The 20,102-nt window shown below is 48.0% G+C and overlaps 1 protein-coding gene across 1 annotated transcript; it reads right to left on the bottom strand.

Moving 5' to 3' along the window:
* Nucleotides 1-304: 304 nt before the first annotated feature.
* Nucleotides 305-18,639, bottom strand: LOC140390216 (zinc-binding protein A33-like). The gene is made up of 6 exons (XM_072475186.1): nt 18,200-18,639; nt 10,934-11,029; nt 10,620-10,853; nt 9,160-9,182; nt 6,434-6,660; nt 305-1,261 (listed from the first exon to the last, which is right to left on the bottom strand). Exons 1-6 carry the CDS (start codon nt 18,611-18,613, stop codon nt 720-722), a joined length of 1,536 nt encoding a protein of 511 aa, XP_072331287.1. The 5' UTR covers nt 18,614-18,639; the 3' UTR covers nt 305-719.
* Nucleotides 18,640-20,102: the final 1,463 nt, after the last annotated feature.

Here is a 20,102-nt window from a genome sequence, read left to right as displayed (position 1 = left end):
TCCTCCCCGTGTGTGCGTGGGTTTCCTCCGGGTGCTCCGGTTTCCTCCCAGTCCAAAGATGTGCAGGTTAGGTGGATTGGCCATGATAAATTGCCCTTAGTGTCCAAAATTGCCCTTAGTGTTGGGTGGGGTTACTGGGTTATGGGGATAGAATGGAGGTGTTGACCGTGGGTAGGGTGCTCTTTCCAAGAGTCGGTGCAGACTCGATGGGCCGAATGGCCTCCTTCTGCACTGTAAATTCTATGATAATCTATGATAATCTAATCTTGATGGGTCTTGGGTCCTTCCAACAGATTTGAGATAGTTTATTAAATTCAACTTTGAACCTTTTATTCAGAACCATTTGCAAAGGCGTCAGGATGTGAACATGATGTTCAGGTCACACACGATTCTGTTCCTGGCTCAATGGGACTACAGATATCACATTTTCATTAACATCACGGTTTCATTAACTTATTCATTAACCCATTACTCCCCAGTGCGGTGGTCTGGAATTCCACTGGATACTGAACTGAAACAATGGCGGACATCTCAATGTTCACCGCTGTTGGCATCAGAGGACCCGGTCGACTGTTTATTATAGATCTTGGATATAAAATTGCTTGATCACAAATAAAGATTCTGCCTACCAAAATCTCCACCCTACCTGGAAACAAAGGTCCATCTCCCCTACCTCCTCAGCCCCATTTCCCATTAGACTGGGACACGGGTTTAGGAATCTATGGTTCAAAATGACGCAGTTTGAGAGGAGCAGCATTCTCATCTGCACAGAATCCAATCCAAAAATAAGGGAAGAGTTTCTCAGTGAAGGTGTCAGTGAAAGTGTGGAGAACGGACATGTCATCGGCATTGTAAAAGGACACCTGTCCTCCCTCATAGTCCAGGAAAACTCCGATGGTCCTGGGATTTGCACCAGGAATCAGGGGGACTGATGGGCTTTCGATAGCTGTGTACTCATTCCCATTCCTCAGCAACACTGCCCAGTAACCATGGTCAAGACCCAGTGTTATCCCTCCCTTCCTATTGGCTGACTCTCTGGCCACACCTACATCCCAGTTAATCTTGTCCCCGACCTCCACCTCCCAGTAATGTTCCCCTGATGTGAATCCCTGTGACCCCAGGACACAGGAACACGTGTCAAATCTGTCCGGATTATCAGGAATCTGTAATTCCGTGTCGCCGTGAGTCACACTGGTCCGGTCCTCAGAGACGACGAGGCTACGATGCGCTGTGTTTGGGTCCAGGGTCAGTGAGGCTGGAACTGCGGAAAATTAAAGAGACGTCATGTTAAATATTTTAGACAGAGGAAGGTGGATGAATACAGGTTAAGACCTGATGTCTGTAAATTGACTTGGCACCTAGCACATAATTTCTATATCAGAAAATACTGCTGAGTGTTTACAGTGTATAGCCTCCAGTGTGTACAGTGAACAGATATTACAGACTGGGTACGGTGTACAGTTAGATAAATTCCCAGACTCCAGTGTGTACAGTGAACAGATATTACAGACTGGGTACGGTGTACAGTTAGATATATTCCCAGACTCCAGTGTGTACAGTGAACAGATATTACAGACTGGGTATGGTGTACAGTTAGATATATTCCCAGACTCCAGTGTGTACAGTGAACAGATATTACAGACTGGGTATGGTGTACAGTTAGATATATTCCAGACTCGTGTGTACAGTGAACAGATATTACAGACTGGGTACGAAGTACAGTTAGATAAATTCCCAGACTCCAGTGTGTACAGTGAACAGATATTACAGACTGGGTACGGTGTACAGTTAGATATATTCCCAGACTCCAGTATGTACAGTGAACAGATATTACAGACTGGGTACGGTGTACAGTTAGATATATTCCCAGACTCCAGTGTGTACAGTGAACAGATATTACAGACTGGGTATGGTGTACAGTTAGATATATTCCAGACTCGTGTGTACAGTGAACAGATATTACAGACTGGGTACGAAGTACAGTTAGATAAATTCCCAGACTCCAGTGTGTACAGTGAACAGATATTACAGACTGGGTACGGTGTACAGTTAGATATATTCCCAGACTCCAGTATGTACAGTGAACAGATATTACAGACTGGGTACGGTGTACAGTTAGATATATTCCCAGACTCCAGTGTGTACAGTGAACAGATATTACAGACTGGGTATGGTGTACAGTTAGATATATTCCCAGACTCCAGTGTGTACAGTGAACAGATATTACAGACTGGGTACGGTGTACAGTTAGATATATTCCCAGACTCCAGTGTGTACAGTGAACAGACATTACAGACTGGGTACGGTGTACAGTTAGATATATTCCAGACTCCAGTGTGTACAGTGAACAGATATTACAGACTGGGTACGGTGTACAGTTAGATATATTCCCAGACTCCAGTGTGTACAGTGAACAGACATTACAGACTGGGTACGGTGTACAGTTAGATATATTCCAGACTCCAGTGTGTACAGTGAACAGATATTACAGACTGGGTACGGTGTACAGTTAGATATATTCCAGACTCGTGTGTACAGTGAACAGATATTACAGACTGGGTACGAAGTACAGTTAGATAAATTCCCAGACTCCAGTGTGTACAGTGAACAGATATTACAGACTGGGTATGGTGTACAGTTAGATATATTCCAGACTCCAGTGTGTACAGTGAACAGATATTACAGACTGGGTATGGTGTACAGTTAGATATATTCCAGACTCGTGTGTACAGTGAACAGATATTACAGACTGGGCACGGTGTACAGTTAGATAAATTCCCAGACTCCAGTGTGTACAGTGAACAGATATTACAGACTGGGTACGGTGTACAGTTAGATAAATTCCCAGACTCCAGTGTGTGCTGTGAACTGATATTACAGACTGGGTATGGTGTACAGTTAGATATATTCCCAGACTCCAGTGTGTGCTGTGAACTGATATTACAGACTGGGAACGGTGTACAGTTAGATATATTCCCAGACTCCAGTGTGTACAGTAAACAGATATTACAGACTGGGTATGGTGTACAGTTAGATATATTCCCAGACTCCAGTGTGTACAGTAAACAGATATTACAGACTGGGTACGGTGTACAGTTAGATAAATTCCCAGACTCCAGTGTGTACAGTGAACAGATATTACAGACTGGGTACGGTGTACAGTTAGATATATCCCCAGACTCCAGTGTGTACAGTGAACAGATATTACAGACTGGGTACGGTGTACAGTTAGATATATTCCCAGACTCCCGTGTGTACAGTGAACAGATATTACAGACTGGGTACGATGTACAGTTAGATATATTCCCAGACTCCAGTGTGTACAGTGAACAGATATTACAGACTGGGTACGGTGTACAGTTAGATAAATTCCCAGACTCCAGTGTGTACAGTGAACAGATATTACAGACTGGGTACGGTGTACAGTTAGATAAATTCCCAGACTCCAGTGTGTACAGTGAACAGATATTACAGACTGGGTACGGTGTACAGTTAGATATATTCCCAGACTCGTGTGTACAGTGAACAGATATTACAGACTGGGCACGGTGTACAGTTAGATATATTCCCAGACTCGTGTGTACAGTGAACAGATATTACAGACTGGGCACGGTGTACAGTTAGATATATTCCCAGACTCGTGTGTACAGTGAACAGATATTACAGACTGGGCACGGTGTACAGTTAGATATATTCCCAGACTCCAGTGTGTACAGTGAACAGATATTACAGACTGGGTATGGTGTACAGTTAGATAAATTCCCAGACTCCAGTGTGTACTGTGAACAGATATTACAGACTGGGTACGGTGTACAGTTAGATATATTCCCAGACTCCAGTGTGTACAGTGAACAGATATTACAGACTGGGTACGGTGTACAGTTAGATATATTCCCAGACTCCAGTGTGTACAGTGAACAGATATTACAGACTGGGAACGGTGTACAGTTAGATATATTCCCAGACTCCAGTGTGTACAGTGAACAGATATTACAGACTGGGTACGGTATACAGTTAGATATATTCCCAGACTCCAGTGTGTACAGTGAACAGATATTACAGACTGGGTACGGTGTACAGTTAGATATATTCCCAGACTCCAGTGTGTGCAGTGAACAGATATTACAGACTGGGTACGGTGTACAGTTAGATATATTCCCAGACTCCAGTGTGTGCAGTGAACAGATATTACAGACTGGGTACGGTGTACAGTTAGATATATTCCCAGACTCCAGTGTGTACAGTGAACAGATATTACAGACTGGGTATGGTGTACAGTGAGATATATTCCCAGACTCCAGTGTGTACTGTGAACAGATATTACAGACTGGGTACGGTGTACAGTTAGATATATTCCCAGACTCCAGTGTGTACAGTGAACAGATATTACAGACTGGGTACGGTGTACAGTTAGATATATTCCCAGACTCCAGTGTGTCCAGTGAACAGATATTACAGACTGGGTACGGTGTACAGTTAGATATATTCACAGACTGCAGTGTGTACAGTGAACAGATATTACAGACTGGGCACGGTGTACAGTTAGATATATTCCCAGACTCCAGTGTGTACAGTGAACAGATATTACAGACTGGGTACGGTGTACAGTTAGATATATTCCCAGACTCCAGTGTGTACAGTGAACAGATATTACAGACTGGGTATGGTGTACAGTTAGATATATTCTCAGACTCCAGTGTGTACAGTGAACAGATATTACAGACTGGGTACGGTGTACAGTTAGATATATTCCCAGACTCCAGTGTGTACAGGGAACAGATATTACAGACTGGGTATGGTGTACAGTTAGATATATTCCCAGACTCGTGTGTACAGTGAACAGATATTACAGACTGGATACGGCGTATAGTTAGATATATTCCCAGACTTCAGTGTGTACAGTGAACAGATATTACAGACTGGATACGGCGTATAGTTAGATATATTCCCAGACTTCAGTGTGTACAGTCAACAGATATTACAGACTGGATACGGTGTACAGTTAGATATATTCCCAGACTCATGTGTACAGTGAACAGATATTACAGACTGGGTACGGTGTACAGTTAGATATATTCCCAGACTCCAGTGTGTACAGTGAACAGATATTACAGATTAGGTACGGTGTACAGTTAGATATATTCCCAGACTCCAGTGTGTACAGTGAACAGATATTACAGACTGGGTATGGTGTACAGTTAGATATATTCGCAGTCTCCAGTGTGTACAGTGAACAGATATTACAGACTGGGTACGGTGTACAGTTAGATATATTCCCAGACTCCAGTGTGTACAGTGAACAGATATTACAGACTGGGTACGGTGTACAGTTAGATATATTCCCAGATTCCAGTGTGTACAGTGAACAGATATTACAGACTGGGTACGGTGTACAGTTAGATATATTCCCAGACTCCAGTGTGTACAGTCAACAGATATTACAGATTGGGTACGGTGTACAGTTAGATATATTCCCAGACTCCAGTGTGTACAGTCAACAGATATTACAGACTGGGTACAGTGTACAGTTAGATATATTCCCAGACTCCAGTGTGTACAGTCAACAGATATTACAGACTGGGTACAGTGTACAGTTAGATAAATTCCCAGACTCCAGTGTGTACAGTTAACAGATATTACAGACTGGGTACGGTGTACAGTCAGATATATTCCCAGACTCCAGTGTGTGCAGTGAACAGATATTACAGAAATGTGGGCAGCACGGTGGCACATTGATTAGCACAGTTGCCTCATGGCGCCGAGGTCCCAGGTTCGATCCCAGCTCTGGGTCACTGTCTGTGTGGAGTTTGTACATTCTCCCCGTATTTGCGTGGGTTTCGCCCCCACAACCAAAAGATGTACAGGCTAGGTGGATTGGCCACGCTAAATTGCCCCTTAATTGGAAAAAAATGAATTGGGTACTCTAAATTTATTTTTAATAAGATATTAGAGAGATGTAATCTGATAACCGTCGCCCAATGAGTCCTGATGAGGGAACACAGTTAGGACTCTCACTGGGATGATGATCAAACGGTGGTCAGAATCCGATTTTTGGGATTCTTTTTTCCCTCTGGCAGAGCACCCCAGACCCGGGTTTCCTGGCAGCGTGGGGTGGCTTCAATGGGAATCCCATTGAGGAGAATGCTGCTCAAGTGAACGGCGCGCCTCCAAGAAGCACTCGCCTGGGGGACCGGAGAATCCATCCCAGAGTCTCACTGGAAATCTGAGAATTTGGATAAAATGAAGTTCTGAGCCCCTCATGTTTGAGTGACTAAATCTCAGATTTCACAGAAAGAACTGTCCTTGGGGTGAGGTACCTGATGCTGCTGGCCCAGTGATCTGTACCCAGTAACAGGCAGCACCTTCCAGAGCGTGGGGGTGAGAGACCAGGAAACTCGACAGAAAGTGAATTCCAAGCTGTGGGGTTTCTTACCGGGAGTGATGATCTGTTTCATTTCCTTCCACACTGTGTATAGTAACGGGCCTCGAAATCCTGCGAATTTCTGTCCTGCAGACACCAGAATTCCTGCAGCTTCACCGTATTCAATTCCTGCAGCTTCACTGTATTCAATTTCTAAATCCTCCCATGCAACTTCTTTTTCATTGTTGTCCTCTTCACGTCTCTCTGCACCTTCCCCATCCTCCTCTTCATCCAGATACCTGTGTAAATGCAATTGAAATGAAATGAATGAAATGAAATGAAATCATTTATTGTCACAAGTTGACTTCAAATCAAGTTACTGTGAAAAGCCCCTCGTCGCCACATTCCGGCGCCTGTTCGGGGAGGCTGTTATGGGAATTGAACCGTGCTGCTGGCCTGCCTTGGTCTGTTTTCAAAGCCAGCGATTTAGCCCTGTGCTAAACAGCCCCTATGGATTTATTAATCACTCCCTGCTGCCTACGGTGATGAATGCAGGAAGTTCAGATGTATTGTGATACAGGTATTTGGTACAGTAAGGGTTAAAATCTTGGGGTGTGACTGCTCCAGTCATGTTTCAAAGTAAATCCTAGTTTGAAAGACAATGGGCGCGATTCTCCCAAAGGGAGCCCGCTCCCAGCCCCCTATTCTCCCGTCCCCGGGGGGCTAGGAGCGGGGTCGCGTCATTTACGCGGGCTGGGCCTTGCCGCCGCGTAACAAGTGGCGTGGCGTAAATGACGCGCCCGGCGTCGGATAAATGACGTCCCCTGCGCATGTGCGGTTGCCATTTTCCCCGAAGCCGCCCCGCAAGAAGATTGCGGGTGGATCTTGCGGGGCGGCGGAGGAAAGGAGGTCCTCCTTTAGAAAGGCCGGCCCGCCAATCGGTGGGCCCCGATCGCGGGCCAGTCCCCATCAGAGCCCCCCCCCGGTGAAGGAACCCCCCTCACCCTCCCACCCCCCCACAGGCCGCCCCCCCCCAGCGTTCCCGCACAGTTCCTGCCGGCAGCGACCAGTTGTGGATGGCGCCAGAGGGAACCTGTCGTGTTGGAGCGGCCGCTCAGCCCATCCGGGCCAGAGAATCGCTGCAAACGGGGAGCGGAGATTCTCCGAGCGGCCCGGCGCGATTCTCGCGGCGTTGGTTTGGGGGGGTGGGAGAATCACGTGCGGGTGTCGGGGTGGCAAGGCACGACTCACGCGGCGCCCCGGCTTTTCTCCCACCCGGCGTGCGTGGGGGGAGAATACCGCCCAAAGTTTTTTGGGGCCAAGGTTGCAATTCAGGCATCGTAAAAAGCTTGGGCTAATGCAGTTTTGTTTGGATTAAGGGGATTCCCTGGGGAGGTAATTAGATTTGAGCTTGGTAAGATGATGTCATTACTGGGTGGAGTGAAGGTATCAGGCAGTTTGCAGAATGCAGGTTCAGTTGTGGGCTAGATAAAGGTGTGAACAGAAGTCAAGCAGTTCGCTTTCTGCAGTTCAGTTAAAAGATATGTCTGCAGACAGAGGAGCATTGTGGTTTGGAAGGCGAACAGCTTTTGAAGAAATACAGCCAGAGTTTCTGCATGGTTCTGATAGGAGTCAGATCTTTTCATTATAGCAGTGTCAAAAGATCTTTCTTTCTCAAAGTGGATTATCCAGACATCTCTGTAAAGCAGGTACTCCTGAATGTGAAAGGTATTTTGATGGTGGATTGAGAGCCAATGTGTTTTTTCTTGTTTTAGTGGGAATAAAGATAGCAGTTAAGGGTGTTGTATTCACTGTATTGAGTGGTATTATTTAAGGGGTAATTGTATGCTATTTTCTGGTGTGATGTTAAGGATGTTTTAATATGGTTTTAAAATACCATGTGCTGGATTCTCCGTTCCTGCGGCTAAGTGCTAATGACAATGGTGGATCTGTGGTGTTCCACGACGGAAAAATCGGTGCCACACCCACACCGATTCCACTACCGGTGAGGGGCTAGCACCGCCACCGTGTGAAACACCCGCGGAACACGTGAAAAACGTTGGGAGAATTGCCAGGTCCGCACTGGACATGAGCAGGGCTGACAAGCTGCAGCCGCGCGTACACTTACAACCCCCCCCCCACACACACACACGCACCGATCACGCCTGAAAGGATGGAGCTGGTTGTGCTGGGCCTCATATCCGTCCACCCCGAACCCACAGCCCACCTCCCGGCCACCCCTCACTACTCCTCCCAACCCTGGCACAAGCCCCCGGCCAGCGACACGACTGTCGGCGACGTATGGGGATGCTCGACACTGTCCGTACGCCCGATCTTCTCCGCTGCCACCACGCCAGGCTCACGACTGTTGTGACCACACGTGCTCCACGCCGTCGGGAACTCGGGCCACCAGAGGCGGAGCATCGCGGGTGGGCCCGCTAATGAGATGCGAACGTGGTTGCAACTGTACTCGGCGCAATGACGCCGCTTTGGAGGTGATGGAGCATCGTGACCCACCGTCAAACCGGCGCCTGCTGCGATTTCGGCATGGGGAGCTGTTCTCCGCTCCAATGCCGTTCCCGATGACGGAGTTGGGCAGCGGGGAATCCAGACCCATATTTCTTTGTGCAATCACTCCTGGAGTGAGGTATCCTCCCCTCACAGTCTTCCAAAAAGAAAAGAAAATATTGGGGTTTCTGTCCAGTATCCTAGACACTGTTGGGGCTTGGATGGGATCATAATAAAATATAGACTGAGCATCGTATAAAACTTTGTGAGAGTTTAGATTCGACACTCACCATTCTTTCAACCTTTTCAGTTCCTGCAGGAGATAATTAGAAACACTTTAATAAATATACACAGTGCTATTTACATTGTAATTTTCAATTATGTAGAATCAGATATTTGAGTAAAATGTGAAGGGATCTGGGTGGAGTTTTCGCTGACTAGTTCCACTGATGCGATTGCAATCACACATCTCTATTCACCTCACCCCCCCCCTCCTCCCCCACCATTTAGTCTCAACAAGGTTTCCATGGATGCTGAAAACTTTGAAAGCCCAGTGTCCTATCAGCTCACTGATCTCAGGACGAGCCCCCATGGGACTGACCCCAATAGGTCACTGATCTCAGGACCAGCCCCCATGGGACAGACCCCAATAGGTCACTGATCTCAGGACCAGCCCCCATGGGACGGACCCCAATAGGTCACTGATCTCAGGACCAGCCCCCATGGGACAGACCCCAATAGGTCACTGATCTCAGGACCAGCTCCCATGGGACAGACCCCAATAGGTCACTGATCTCAAGACCAGCTCCCATGGGACAGACCCCAATAGGTCACTGATCTCAGGACCAGCCCCCATGGGACAGACCCCAATAGGTCACTGATCTCAGGACCAGCTCCCATGGGACAGACCCCAATAGGTCACTGATCTCAGGACCAGCTCCCATGGGACAGACCCCAATAGGTCACTGATCTCAGGACCAGCCCCCATGGGACGGACCCCAATAGATCACTGATCTCAGGACCAGCCCCCATGGGACTGTCCCCAATAGGTCACTGATCTCAGGACCAGCCCCCATGGGACTGACGAACAACAGGTCACTCCTCAGTCAGCCTTAACACCTTCTTTCTCCCTCCCTTCAACACCTTTCCATGCAAGCGTAGGAGTTGAAACATCTTTTACCTCATCTCCGGTCACCAACAATGTCCTCAAAAACTCCTACCAAGCGACATGGCGATTTGTGTTCTATGTTCTATTACGGACGATAAGGGAATAGTGTAGATGGGCTTTAGAGTGGTTTCCGAGGTCGGCGCAACATCGAGGGCCGAAGGGCCTGTACTGCGCTGTAATGTTCTATGTTCCTTGCACTTTTTTTCAATTTAAGATGCACTGTTCCCGACGTAGTCTCCCCCATTACAAATGCAGATCGGGTGACCCCGTTGTGCAGCACAACCAGTCTGCATGACCCTGAATGTATTGTCGGTATCATGCCAATTCTCCACCCTATTCCCACCCTGATCTCTTGTGCCTTTGGCCAGTTTAATTCTCCACTTTCCTCTCACTCCAATCTTTCTGTCCTTGGTCTGCTGAACTGTTCCAATGAAGCTCAATGCAAGCTCGAGGAACAGCATCTCACCTTACCTTTCAGCATTCTTCTGAACAAAACATTGGAGTTCAACTATTGTATTTTCGATCATAAATTGTTATTTACAATTACGCCAACAATTTGAGGACTGGGTTATAAAGGGTCACCTGAAGAAAGGAGACATTGTCTTGTTGCTTGATGTCTACAGAAATATTGGATATCGTCTCCTCAAGTGAGGCCAGTTCCTCTTCAATTCTTCTCAGATTCTCTTCCATTGCTCGCAGATCTTTCTCCTTTTGTCGCCTCAGCTTTTCGATTAAATGTTTCTCTTTGTCTTCAAGATATCGATGGATTTTAGCAAATTGTGCAGAGATGCCTAGCGCCAGGGATCCAGTGAGCTTCTATGATAGTGAGAGAGATCATTTAAACAGCGGGTTGTTAAAGGGTTTCAGTGTTTAAAAGGAATTGAAGTAATCCTCACCTCCAATTCTGAAATCTTCATCTTCTGCTGCTGTTTTAATTCACTTTGATTTTTCTTTTCATTCTCCATGGAATCCAAGGATAATTTCAGTTGGTCCTAAAAATGGAATCAGATCTCAGCACGATTCATTGTCATGTCTGCTGTTATATCACACACTGAGGATGGAGTCTTTTACTGGACACTGGTTATGTTGTGTTGCCTTACTTATGTGAGCTATGCAGTTAATTGGAAACCTTTGCAGACTTTTACAAACAGGACTGCCCATCCATAAACAGAAAAGGTGTTTGCTATTTTATGATTTCCCCTTTATAAGTGGTACTGCATTTTCCCCAACCCTTCAGTTTGGCGTGATCCAATCCTCTATTAGTAGCCCCACAGCAAACGTGACATGGGGTAAAATAAGAGGTGAGACTCGAAGGCCTAGGTGTTACCAATGCAATAAAGTGAGTCACGTTCGTTCAGCTGGTTAGAAGTTGAGGAAAGCCCATGGCAATTGTTGGGATTCAGAAGGAGGATCCTGAAAAGGGAAAAAAAGTGGAGAATACAACAGGGCAGGCTATAGCTATAGCTAGACCTAGGAGACCTGAGGTAAACTCTGCTGTGGGAGCAGGTGTGATGAATGATGTTGATGAGAGATGTGCAGGGCTCTTGTCTAAGGGGAAGGCCACCCATTTTCCTCAAATGATGTGGCCGAACCCAAAACTATTTTAAGTGACACAGGTGCTACGCAAATTCGCACTGGAGAGTTCAATGCAAGGTAAGGGGTTAGTGAATGTGATGTGGAGATTATATCCCTGTTACATTGTATAAGGTACAATTGGAGTGTGATTTATTGTCAGGACCAATAGTGGTCAGGGTGGTTAAGAAGTAACCAGTGGATAGAGTAGAGTGAATTTTGTGGAATTACAGAGCATCCGAGGGAGGATAAGGGGACAGAACAGTTTCCAGATATTTTTGTGTCATGTGTGGTGATCAGAGCAATGGCTAAACAAAGTTCATCACCAGAAATTAAAGTCATGCCACAATCAAATGTTAAGAGCAGCTGAAACAATCCTTGAGGATGAGTCCTTGAGGATGAAGTATTTGTTAGTACTTCATTAACTGAGGCCCAGGAGATAGGCCCAGAGTCACGTAGATTAACACAGTCAGCTCTCACAGAAGTTGGGGCTGAGTGGGTTCCAGAGTGCTATTATGTTAAGGATGGAGTTTTGATGAGGAAATGGAGACATCATCAGACTTTTGGACGAGGAATGGATGGTTGTTCATCAGATCGTGGTACCGCCCAAATATCTTGGGAAGTACTGCAGATAGCACGAGATTCCAAGGGCAGGACATGTGGGAATTCGCAAACCTCAGACATCAGTCAACAGACATTTTTCCAAGCCAGGACTGCATAAGAATGTAGTGTGATTCTGTAGATCCGCACGGTAGGGGTGGCGTGGTAGCACAGTGGTTAGCACTGTCGATTCACAGCTCCAGGGTCCCGGGTTTGATTCCCACTTGGGTGACTGTGCGGAGTCTGCACGTTCTCCCCCTTATTGCGTGGGTTTCCTCCGGGTGCTCCCGTTTCCTCCCACAGTCCAAAGATAGGCAGGTTAGGTGGATTGGTCATGCTAAATTGCCCTTAGTGTCCAAAAAGATTAGGTTGGGTAACTGGGTTATGGGGATAGGGTGGAGGTGTGGGCTTATGTAGGGTGCTCTTTCCAAGGGCCGGTGTAGACTCGCTAGGCCGAATGGCCTCCTTCTGCACTGTAAATTCTATGGTTCAATGATTCTATACCTGTCAGGTATGAGGTAAACCGCAATATGAGATTAAATCAGCACCTTTAATGCCCATACCAGTGTTTGAAGAACCATTTTGTGAAGTATTGGTAGACTGTGTAGGACCATTGCCTAAAACAAAGGCAGGGCATCATAAGGTCGTCATGGAAACGTTAACGCAGTTTTTCATACGCTATGGCCGGCCCTCAGAAGTACAAGATGACCAGGATTCTAACTTTGTCTAAAATTTTCCAGGGCATAATTTGTGGTTTTGGTATCAAACAACTTAAATCAACGGCTTATCATCCACAAACTCTGGGAGCTTTGGAGAGATATCATTAGACCCTCAAAATCATGATTCGGGTCTATTGCCATTAATATCCACGAGATTGGGACAAAAGAAAAGGGGCAGGATTCTCCGAGCCTCCGTGCCGCAATCGCACTCGGCATGGGGTCGGGGAATGGGCGTCAGAGCCGCGATCAGGTCCGCCGACGCTCCCGTGATTCTCCGGGGACCGGCGTGGTTCACTCATGGTTCCATCCGACGGGCACTCGGGGTGGCAGCTGCGGACTCAGTCCGCGGCCGCCCTGGTGGGGGGATCCGTCACCGGGGTGTGTGGGGGGCCTTCAGGCCTCGCGATCAGTGGCCTCCGATTGGCCGGTGCGCACATCTCGGGGGAGGCCATATATTGTGAGGGCCTGTCCGCTGTGTGGGTCCGCCATGTTGCGCGGGGCCGCCGCCTCAGGCACCCACTGCGCGCATGCGCGGACCCGCGGCTGGAAGTGCAGAGCCCCGTATCGGCAGCCACAGCTGTGCGAAGCACTCCGGCGCCCTGCTGGCCCCCAGTGGGCCGCAGAATCGCTGGGCCAAGGGGCCTGTTGACGCCGGCGTGAAACGCTCCGGTGTTTAAACTGGCGTCAACACTTAGCCGCCGTTTCGGAGAATCCTGCCCTGGATTTTTTACTATTTGCCACCAGAGATTCTCAAACAAATCTGTGTGTCTATGTGTCCACGTTTCTGGAAACACTCACAGGAGCTGGTCAGGTAGCCTGAGAGCATTTCAAGGTTTCTGGAGATAGAATGAAAAAGTGGGCAGACAAACATGCCAGATCCAGAAGATTCCAGCTGGGGATGAGGTACTAATATTGTTGCTGTTACAGGGCAAACCTCTGAAAGTGAAATTAAGTAGCCCCTATAAAAAGGTATTTAGGAGGTGGAGTGTGGTGACTCACCAAATAGATGCTCCAGATTGTAGCGAGAAGGATTATGCCACTAAATCTGTTGAAAAAATATCATAGGGAGGAAGACAGGAAGGAAGCAGTATGTCAGGTGGACAGAGATAGTAAGAGTGAGGAGAAGACGCTGACAGTTCACAGTGACCCTCCTGTGGTATGACTAACAAATACAGTAAGGCTGGAACAGTTAGAAACTGAGTTTTCCTAAAAGAGTAACAAAAAGATTTTAAGGATATTGCAAAAGCAGAATTGTAGGTGCATTGCATCATGGTGGCACAGTGGTTGGCACTGCTACATCACAGCACCAGGGAACTGGGTTCAATTCCGGTCTTGGGTGACTGTGTTACAACATAGAACATACAATGCAGAAGGAGGCCATTCGGCCCATCGAGTCTGCACCGACCCACTTAAGCCTTCACTTCCACCTTTGTTAGGGTACTGTTGTAAAACTTATAGTTGTGTTTCCTTTTTATTTTCTGTCCTGCTGACTGCCTTTCATCCACAGTTCTTGCTGCCACACGAGCATTTGATTAAAATGACAGGCCTCAGGCAAAACTGAAACACTCCTAATGGACTGACCAGGATTTCTCCTTTTAAGTTCTGTGGCAGAGCCCATGATGTCAGTTTGATGGACTTGGCCAGCAGACAATCAGTGTGTCTGGAATTCTAAGCCATCTCTTGCTGGTGCTTGCGATTGGTGGAGCCATTCAGAATCTTCCAGGAAGAAAGGCGGGTAATGGGAAGAGCTCCATTTTGTCCTGAGTTCTGTGAGAAGCTACAGGCAGGAAGCAGCTGGAAGGCACTCTTACTGCCCTCACTCCCGTTCAGACCTGTGAAGCCATTCTAATTTGGAAGACAGCAGTTAGATCTGTGAAGGGATCTTCTGCAGTGAAAAGCTGCAAGCAGTTTCTCACCATGTCTGAGTGGCTGGGAAAAGCCCAAACTGAGAACTCTCTTCATCATACAGCCAAGGTTTCGGAGTTCAGGCAAACGGAAAAGTCTGATATCTCAGGTTCAAAGCTCCAGTAATATCTCAGGGAGGCAGAGGCTCCATCTGGTGGTCGAAGGTCAGAAATGCACCGACCTGAATCTCTTGTATGATTCCCAAAGGGTCATGTCCAGAGAAAACCAGCGCCCATAGAGGCCACAACAGCGAAGATTAATCTCAAACCTTTACCTTCAATTCCCATTATCTTAATCCTTCCCCTACCCCTTTATAATGTATCTGTCATATGTGTGTCTGGGTGGAAGGTGGGACGGGGTTTTGGGAACAGGTAGACTGGTAGACCATTGTTCAATTATTTCCTTTGTATGTTCATCTTTTACTCTCGTTACAAATAAACAGTTGGTTAAAGTTCACTTATATTGGGACTCCGGGGTCTGTGTGCTGGAACTGACTCACTCGCCCCGGGTATTGTAACAGTGTGGAGTTTGCACTTTCTCCCAGTGTTTGCGTGGATTTCGTCCTGGTGTTCCAGTTTCCTCCCAAAGGCCAAACATGTGCAGGTTTGGCAGACTAGCCATGCTAAATTTCCCCTAATGTCCAAAGATGAGCAGGTTAGGGGGACTGGCTATGCTAAATTTCCCATAGTGTCCAAAGATGTGTAGGTTAGGTAGGGTTATGGGCATAATGTGGGGGAGTGGGCCAAGTCGGGGTGGTCTTTCAAAGGATCGGTCCAGACTCAATGGGCCGAATGGCCCCCTTCTGCACTGTAGTGTTTTTACGATTCAATTCTATGATGTATACATAGGGGACTCGAACGCGATAAAACAATCACCCACAAAAACAAACTCAGCTTGAAGCAGAAATCCAATACATGTTGGAAATTCATGTAATTGAGCCGAGTAGCGGTATTTTGAGTTTGGCAGATGTGTTAGTGCCCAAGCCAGATGGGACAACCCAGTTCTGCCTAGAACTATACCGGACGTCAATGCCATCACCAAAACAGATTTGTATCTGATTCCAAGGTTGGAGGATTGTGTCGTTGGGATAGGGAGTGCCTTATTCCTGGCAAATATTTACCTAAAAAAAAAGAACAGGCATTGGCAGGTTCTGTTAATGCCCAGGGCTAAGGAGATATCTGCCTTTGTGACTCCAAGGGAATTGTATCAGTGTCATTCCGTTTGGATTTAAAAATGTACCAGCAACATTCCAACGGCTTATGTAACACGTAGTGGCTGAACATAGAACATACAGTGCAGGAGGCCATTCGGCCCATCGAATCTGCACCAACCATTTAAGCCCTCACTTCCACCATATTCCTACAATCGAATAACCCCTCCTAACCTTTTTGGTCACTAAGGGCAATTTATCATGGGCAGTCTACCTAACCTGCACAGCTTTGGACTGTGGGAGGAAACCGGAGCACCCGGAGGAAACCCACGCACACACGGGGAGGACGTGCAGACCCCACACAGACAGTGACCCAGCGGGGAATTAAACCTGGGACCCTGGCGCTGTGAAGCCACAATGCTATCCACTTGTGCTACCATGTGGCTGGAATGTCTAACTGTGTGCTCTAGTTGGACGATGTAGTAGTTTGCAGTAACACGTGGAACAATTAGGGAAGTTATTCAAACACTGCAATTGGTCGATTTAGACATCAATTTGGCAAAAGAAAGTTTGTCAAAGCAAAAGTGAGCATGTTGTGGGACAGGGAAAGAGAGTGGTACACAGAATGGCAAGGTAAAGAGGTTACTAAATTTCCCCATTCCCAACACCAAATGGGAGATTAAGGTTCCTGGGCATGTGCGGATTATATAGGAAATTTATACCCAACTTCAAGGAGCACAGCGGTTGACCAAAATATTTTGTAAACAAGCCAAAATAGAATCATCTAAATGCCAGAGCAGCGATTTACACCCGCCACAAATTCCAATTAATCTAACCTTAGTGGTGAGGAAACTATTGGAAGCAATTCTGAGAGACAGAATTAATCTGCATTTGGAGAGGCAGGGATTAATCAAGAACAATCAGCCTGGTTTTGTTAAGGGAAGGTCATGTCTGATCAACTTGATTGAAGTTTGAGAAGAGGTGACACGGGGCGGGATTCTCCCATTCCCCGCTGGGTCGGAGAATTGCCCGGGGGGGGGGGGGCGGCATGAATCCCGCCCCCGCCGAATTCTCCGGCACCGAACCCCCCCCCGGCGATTCTCCGGCCCGCGATGGGCCGAAGTTCCATTGCTGGAATGCCAGTCCCGCCAGCGTGAATCAAACCACCTACCTTCCTGGCGGCGCGGGCAGGCTCCAGGGTGCTGGGGGGGGGGGGCGCGGGGCGATGTGGCCCCCACAGTGGTCTGGCCCGCAATCGGGGCCCACCGAACCGCAGGCAGGCCTGTGCATGGGGAGCACTCTTTTCCTTCCACCTCGGCCACAGCCTCCGCGACGGCCGATGCGGAAGTGACACCCCCTCCCCCTGCGCGGGGATGATGTCAGCAGCCGCTGACGCTCCCGCGCATGCGCGGACTTCCGCCGCCCAGCGCTGTCCCTTTGGCCCCAGCTGGCGTGGCGCCAAAGGCCTTTCCAGCCAGCCGGCGGCGCACCAACCACTCCGGCGTGGGCTCCGCACCTTTTGGGGCAGCCCGACGCCAGAGTGGTTCCCGCCACTCCATCCCGCCGGGACCCCCCGCCCCACCAGGTAGGGGAGAATCCCGGCCCAGGTGTGTAGATGAGGGAAATGCATTTGACGTAGTTGACATGGTTGTCAGCAAGGCTTTTGAGAAGGTTCCACATGGGAGACTTAGCAAAGGTAATGGAATCCAAGGAAATTTGGATCCAAAATTGGCAGAGTAGCAGGAAGCAGAGTGATGGTCAATGGGTGTTTTTCTGACTGGAAGTCTGTGTTCAGTGGGGTCCTGCAGGGATTAGTGTTGGGGCCCCTGCTGTTTGTGATATATATATGAATGTAGGAGGGTTGGTGAAGTTTGCGGATGATATGAAAATGGTTGGGGTGGTAAATAGTGAGCGTGATAGCCTGAGATTACAGGAGGATACAGACCAGGGGCAGGAGATGTAGGGTGGACGTGAGGAAAAGCTTTTACACCCATAGGGTTGGAAGTTTGGAATTCGCTGCCTGAAAGGGCACATATATAACTTGTGTGATTCCGAAGGCTGCAAGGTGACTTCCATAGGCTGAGTTTTCCTGGGAATACTGGATATGTTACAAGCACCTGTCCATGAATGATTCCATCTGTGTGGAAGAGGCACCACCCACAATACACACAGGCAGCAGGGTGAGAGTTGGAAAATATCCATCACCTCTCCCTTACCTTGTACTTTCTCGTTGCATCCGCCACGGGCAGGAAGCTGTGCTGGGAATGTGCGGGGGAATCTCTGCAAATCACACAGATCAGGGTGTGATCGTCCTCACAGAACAGTTTCAGCTTCTCATCGTGTTCCTCACACCGAGAGACCACCGCCTCTGGCTCCAGTGTCAGCTCCAGCTGCCTGAATTTCTCACACAGGTTGCCCAACACCCTGTTACTGGTGCATTTTCTCTGGGGGGAAACCGCGCGGCATTCCGGGCAGGAAACCTCCTCCCCTTGGTTTTCCCAACACTTCTGGATACAGGATTTACAGAAGTTGTGCTCACAGTCCAGCCGCACCGGCTCCACAAACAGAGACAGGCAGACGGAGCAGGTTAAATCCTCGCTCAGGGTTAAGACGTGTTTACTGGCGGCCATCTCTCCGTTGCTGCCGCTCAATTTAATTTCAGTTTCACTTCATTGTCCTCTTAAAGAGGTAAAACGATTGGGTCACCACCATTCAAATTAATTTGCTTGTTTGTCAGTTACACAGCTCAGTAACTGAATGGGCATCTCCACAGGTCGGCTACGACATTGAGAGCACATATACTTCAAAAGGTTTTATAAAAAAAACTTTTAAATTTTTTATTCCATTCTTAAAAGTTACAAAGCCAATGCCCTGATTGGACAGGGCAAGCCCTTAATCTATCTCCTTTGTTTCAATTTTCTGGACCCCCATCCTCACCAACCTGCCTGCCGCAGATTCATCTGTCCATGACCCTTTAGCATTTGTATTTTTGTAGTTTTTGGTAGTCATAGAACCCCTACAGTGCTGAAAGAGGCCATTCAGCCCATCAAGTCTACACATCCTCCGAAAGAGTGCCCTACCTGTCGTGTTGGGTGTTCTGATGCACAAATGATCCAACACGGCTGGAGATGGTACAACTCTGTTTTATTGTCTTGACAACGGTTACAACTAACTGCTGGCTTGGGTACGTGCTTTACCAGCTAACCTGTGGACCCAGCCCTCTCACTATCTTAGCGAGGCACTCAGCACATGGTCTATGTCTGAGTGTGCGTGCTGTGAGCTCTGTGCTCTGAGCTATCTCCTGGTAGAATGAGCGGGAACTGTGGTGTTCCCTGTTTTATAGTGCGTGTGCTCTCACTGGTGATTGGCTGCGATGTTATGTGTGTGCTGGTTGGTCCAACTGCCTGTCTATCAGTGTGTGTGTGATTGCACCATGATATGCACCATGATATGCTGATCTGGATATCATGACACTACCTAGGTCCATTCCCCTGACATATCCCAGTAACCCCACCTAACCTTTTTGGACACTCAGGGCCAAACCACCTAGTTGTACATCTTTGGACTGTGGGATCTTTGCCAGATCTGCCCCAACATCCTGGTACACCCTGATCCTGTCTCCTTCCCAGCTACAGGCCTTCATTTGCCTGACTCAATGTTGGATTCTCTCCCGGTCTTGGTACCGGTGAAGCCTGGCAATGATCGCCCTCGGCTGTTCCCCTGCCTTGGGTTTCGGCCAGAGTAACCTATGGGCCCTGTCAATCTCCGGTGGGTTGGGGAAGCTGCCTCTCCCCACCAGGTTCCCCAGCATCTGGGCCACACCCTCGGTTCCTTCTGGCAGGAACACTATCTTGATGCTCTGACGTCTTGACCAATTTTCCTGGTCCTCCACCTTCCCCTTCAGGACCCCCTGGGTCGCTACCAACCTCTTTATTATGGCGTCCAGGGCGATGATCTGGTCACTCTGCTCCATCGAGGCTTTCTCCAGCTCCTTTAACGTGTTCCCCTGGGCCTCTAGCCTCTTTCCCATTTTGTCGAGGGCCACCTGCATGGTGATCAGCGCTTTCGTCACTGCCACCTTGACCGCCGCTTTGATTTCCGTCCTTAACTCCTCCTTCA

This window comes from Scyliorhinus torazame, chromosome 14 (assembly GCF_047496885.1).
Source record: "Scyliorhinus torazame isolate Kashiwa2021f chromosome 14, sScyTor2.1, whole genome shotgun sequence".
Taxonomy (NCBI): domain Eukaryota; kingdom Metazoa; phylum Chordata; class Chondrichthyes; order Carcharhiniformes; family Scyliorhinidae; genus Scyliorhinus; species Scyliorhinus torazame.
Note: the sequence above shows the minus strand (reverse complement) of the source record. Positions and strands in the feature narration are given on the sequence as shown.

What these genes read in the sequence shown, in the direction of transcription:
- LOC140390216 (XM_072475186.1), bottom strand. Translation starts at nt 18,613, where the DNA reads ATGGCCGCCAGTAAACACGTCTTAACCCTGAGCGAGGATTTAACCTGC. An exon ending in ATGCAACGAGAAAGTACAAG is followed by an intron (nt 11,030 to 18,199) that starts GTAAGGGAGAGG and finishes TTCCATTTTTAG; the next exon opens with GACCAACTGAAATTATCCTT. An exon ending in ACAATGTCTCCTTTCTTCAG is followed by an intron (nt 9,183 to 10,619) that starts GTGACCCTTTAT and finishes TATCTCCTGCAG; the next exon opens with GAACTGAAAAGGTTGAAAGA.